General features: G+C 42.2%; 1 protein-coding gene across 1 annotated transcript in view; it reads left to right on the plus strand.

Moving 5' to 3' along the window:
* Positions 1 to 5000, plus strand: part of LOC135099918 (peroxidase-like) — a 42235-nt gene that overhangs the window by 17251 nt on the left and 19984 nt on the right. The window contains 4 exon segments of the mRNA XM_064002621.1: positions 1930 to 2216; positions 2539 to 2665; positions 3150 to 3377; positions 4119 to 4276. Coding sequence (XP_063858691.1) covers positions 1930 to 2216; positions 2539 to 2665; positions 3150 to 3377; positions 4119 to 4276 — 800 coding nt within the window.

The following is a 5000-nucleotide window of genomic DNA, read 5'->3' on the forward strand; positions in this document are numbered from 1 at the left end:
AGAGAGAGAGAGAGAGAGAGATTAAACGAGACTGAATAACAACGATTAACTGTTCGCATGTGCAATTACGAGTTGGGCAATTATGTAACTACTGATGAGCACAACCCTCTCCCCATATCCCCCAGCAAGCTCCCGGCATAACGACAACTCAATGGTGGCAGCTGTGGGATACACAATAGACATAACACATACATGGGCTTCACAATAGCACGGAACCAGATCAAACTAGCAGTAAAGTCAGTCTACTGCTCGTAAATCAGACACATCACGGTGTAATTAATTGACTAACCCTAAAGATATAATGGAAAGTACAGAAAGACACTGGGACTGGTGGAATGATGCACAAAAATAGTCTACTACGTAAGCCTATAAGGAAAGTTCATGATACTGAGCCCTGTAAAGTGTTTGCAGCTTAACTTCTTTATCTGTACACACCGAAAAGTAAAGACGCAAACGATGAGACACTGGGATTGGTGGAATGATGGATTAAAACAGCCTATGTGAGTCTAAAAAGGAAAGGTTAAGATACTGATGCTATAAACTGATTCACAACTGGATTTTTCTTTATTAACTCGCGTCGTACAGTAAACGTAAAGGATAAGGTTGGTAGGATATTGCTTCAGAACTTATGACTGTCTGTACGGGGAAAGTTAGCATATACTCAACGACATGACTAGCTCAATAGCTGAACTATGTCGGGTCAATATGCGCAAGATAAAATACAAACATGAAGTTGCCGATGAAATTCCTACAGAGAAAAACTTAAATACCGACATTTTCCCCATTAATAGACTCGAAGCTTTACCCTGCGAACGCTTATCTATTCTACCGTGAGGAGCAAAAACATTCTGGTACTACACAACCATAAATTCAAGAAATATCCGGTAAAACTCACCCCATCACGCTGTTTGGAGTACTGGCGCCTGTAACTCTGGGAACGATGCATTTCTCACGTTGACCTGAGGGAAAGCAGAGCAACATTAGTGAGTACAGATACAAAATATGTGTCAACTGCACTAATTGCAATAACAATGAGTGTTTGACATGAAGTAATGTTTCTTATCCTTTTCTTAGCTCAGCACCTCCTATAATTAAGTATAAGGAATTCAGTAGCCTTTGATGGTATGCTTAAGATTCTCAAAACCTCTACAATTTGCTTACAAAGACCATAATCGTTATAAAGTTTTTTTTTTTCTTCTTATAAAATATAACTTCAACGGCGGTAATGAGGGCAACACCGGTCAGCTAAATTGGCAATATGGCAATACATGAGGAGTAATTCTTCTCTAAGCGATGCCTTAAAACGTAGCTTAAGTTTTGTAATACCGCAATATATTTAGTTAAATGTATGTACAATATATTTTGACTCCTCACCTGCATTTTTAGCATTACCTGTTCTCTCTCTCACCTGGTCACTTCCTGCATCGCTGAGACTGTCTATTCACCTTGTTTGCTGAATCACTGCGCCACCTTCGTTCATTCTCCTTCCTGAAAGTTCTTGACAGTGACTTGTAATGAAACTGTTACCTCAGAGAAAAAGATTTATATGCCAGGTTATACGCTTTCCCTAAGCTGTGTTATCTTCAGGTCACTCTCAGATTTTCCGTAATCAGAAAATACAGAAACAAATAAATTTTTCCTATTTTCTTTAAAGGGAGTATTCGCTATGACTCGACACGATACACATCAGCTGGCCATTCTGAGCTGCTCCTTCCATGTCCGTGCAGATCACAGAAAGCATTCCAACAACTTTCTACGTGCATTATCCTTCTTCTGGAGACTGATTACGGATAACATAGATATCAAATAAATCAGTATACAATTCAGCATATTCATTCATTCACAGAGATTGCCACCCCGGTTTATCACAGATCCTCAACATACTCGTACATGAATCTTCCACTGTAATAATTATGTTTGTTTCGCCAGGGAAGAGGTGTGGGTGCTGTGCGTCGCCGTGGTGTGTCGCACATGCCTGTCTCTAGCTGTAGAAGCCCCAGTACCCCCACCAAGCCTGCCACAGCATCAGGGACCCCGAGCCGCCCCGGAACCCTACTCCCTGGCGTGGGTGCGGAAGGGGCGGTCAGCATCAGCGCCCCTGCAGTTCAGTGAGGAAGGAGACGAGGGTTCGAACATCTTGAACCACGTCACCAACTACGGCATGAACCAGACCATCTACCTAACCAGCATCATGGAGCCCAAGCTGTTCAGAGAGGGTGGGTCACGCCGCCTTGCCACACTCCCCTTGTCGCCTCCGCCCTGTGCACCTCACAACTTCTACTCTCCCCTACATATCCCGAGTCACTTACGGAGTTTATGCTAATCATCTCCCTCCCTTCACCATTCGAGTTCCCATCATCATCCTCGTCTACTAAGTTGTCTTCGGTAAACTAATTAGCTTAAGTAACTTTGAAGATTGACCATGATTAGGATTGACTCTCAGCCTGTGTGTGTGTGTGTGTGTGTGTGTGTTATGTATTGAAGTATCCACAAAACATTCAATTCAGTAACTAATAAGAGGGTGTTGGTGGTTTGCAGGATATACATTGCGGCGAGGTCATCCAGGAGTGTTTCTCGCCGCCTTTAACAAGCAGAAGCAGAAAAGCAAAGACCTGGCCAGCTTCGGTTATGCGTCCCTCAAGGCTTCTGAGCTTCTTTCCAACCAGTAAGAGACCGGCAGACAGAAACATATATACATGCATACGTACATACATACATACATACATACATACATACATATATACATACAGTCGAGCATACACAGAGCAGAAAAACACTCATAAATCGATTTCTTCACAATAATATTACAGTCATATAAAGTGGAAGATTTAGAAGAAAAGCAAGCAGACAGACAAAAAGAAAGAAAGAAAGAAAGAAAGAAAGAAAGAAAGAAAAGATGGAAGAAAGAAAAAGGAAAAATGTATCAAATAGTTACAATAGCAAACCTCAGTCATTGAACTATTTACTAGGCAACAAAACCACATGAGTTCCTCTTCCTACCCACTCAAAAAAAAAAAAAAAAAAAAAAAGACAAAGAAAAAAGATTAGAAAGAGCAAAAAACAAACACCAACAAGCCACACAAAATCATCACACGGTAGATAGTGGACGGCAATTCATCCCATTCTTTTCAACCATTCCCTCTGTACAGATTCCTCCTGACGCGGCAGCAGGCTCTGTTCGGGCTGGAACAAGTGTCACTGCGGAACACTGCGCTGTACGAGAACTGCCCGGTGAAGGAGGACGCGCTTACTAACGAATCCTGCCCTGTGTACTCCCTACTGTTCCGGACAATGGACGGCACCTGCAACAACCCAGACAACCCGGAGTGGGGCGCCGCCTTCAGGCCCTTCGCTCGCTTCCTGCCGCCAGACTACAGGTGCGTGACTCAGTGCTGCGATGGGAGAGATAGCGCTCCTTCCGGTGCCGCATGACCTCTCTGTTGCGGTGCTATAAATCAATCTTTTCCTTGAACCCTCCACGCACTATCTCCACCTCACGACCTGCTCCTGTTTCTCCTTCACGCCCTGTACCATTTCCTTCACGCCGTACTTCAGTCCCCACCCATACGCCGCCCTCAATGGGTCTTCATGTCTCCTCAACCATAATAACCCCATCGTAATGTATTAATCAATGTATCAGTCGCTGCACAATGCTTTCTACCTTCTCTCACCTCTGTTCCGTCCATCTCCCTAATGCAAGAAATAACTAACATTCTCGATCTTTTATTTCCTTTACTGGTGAACTCTGGAACTCCCTGCGTGCTTCAGTATTTCCTCCTGCGTGACGTAAGCTCTTTCAAGAGTAAGGTTTCAAGACGTTTCACAGTGTAATTTTGGATTAGATTTTGGACATTATTTTTTATAAGGGACTAACACATTCACTTTTTTCTTCTGTTAGTTTTGTTGTCCTTGGTTAATCCCTCTAACAAAAACAAGAGGGATGCTTCAAGACACTTTAAAATGTAATCTTAATTTGCTTTGGGACTTTTTTTTTTTTTTTTTCTATAGGGAGTAGGATCTTAAATTAACTTTTTTTTTTTTTTGGACAATTTTGTTGCCCTTAGCCTCTTACATGCAAAAAACTAACTCTTCAACTACTGCCTTTCCCTTCCTCGCAGTGATGGCATCGAGGCGCTGCGACAAAGTGTGCACGGCGGAACTTTACCTAACGCACGACTCATCAGTGACACCGTGCACCGGCCGCTCAACAGGCCCTCCTACCACATTACTATGATGGTGATGCAGTGGGGGCAGTTTCTCGACCATGATCTGACGGGTGAGTGTACATGTGCGTGTGAGTGTGCGTGCTTGTGTATCGCTAGGTTAAGAAAACTGTAAACTACTCAATTTAAACGTGATGGGATGAGATAAGTCGTAAACGCATCGTAAATGTTGTCGTTTTCCTTTCCTTCTTCTTTTTCGCCAATATCATGTGATTTTAGAGTTACTGAAAGTAGATGATTGTTCCAAATTGTATGTTATGGTCTGCGGTATCCTCTGTATCTTTGTGTGTGTGTGTGTGTGTGTGCGTGTGCGTGTGTGTGTGCGTGTGTGTGTGTGTGTGTGTGTGTGTGTGTGTGTGTGTGTTTACCACGATTCATTATAATTCACGTCAGTCAAAAATTGCTAGCTGACTATTGCTTCCAAGTTTCATTATCTATTGTACAATTACTCTACAACTATTATTATTATTATTATTATTTTTATCACCATCATTATTACTATTATTCCTCCATTAGAATCTTACAAAATTCTAACCTACCCCGTGAACAGAGTAGCCTCCATAGCAAGTCAGTAAGCGGTCTCTGTAGAACAAATATAGCACAAAGCCGTGTGTTTTTCTTAGTTCTGGAAAGAGATTCCCTTCGTTATATCACACAAGCTGCAAGTAGGGTCGTCATTAAAGTGTTTTTTTCCACAACTTAACGAATGATTTCAAACGATATTTCCACACGTAATGATGAAACTTTTCTAACCAGTCAATTGTAAAACGAAAACAA

This window comes from Scylla paramamosain, chromosome 4 (genome assembly GCF_035594125.1).
Source record: "Scylla paramamosain isolate STU-SP2022 chromosome 4, ASM3559412v1, whole genome shotgun sequence".
Taxonomy (NCBI): Eukaryota; Metazoa; Arthropoda; class Malacostraca; order Decapoda; family Portunidae; genus Scylla; species Scylla paramamosain.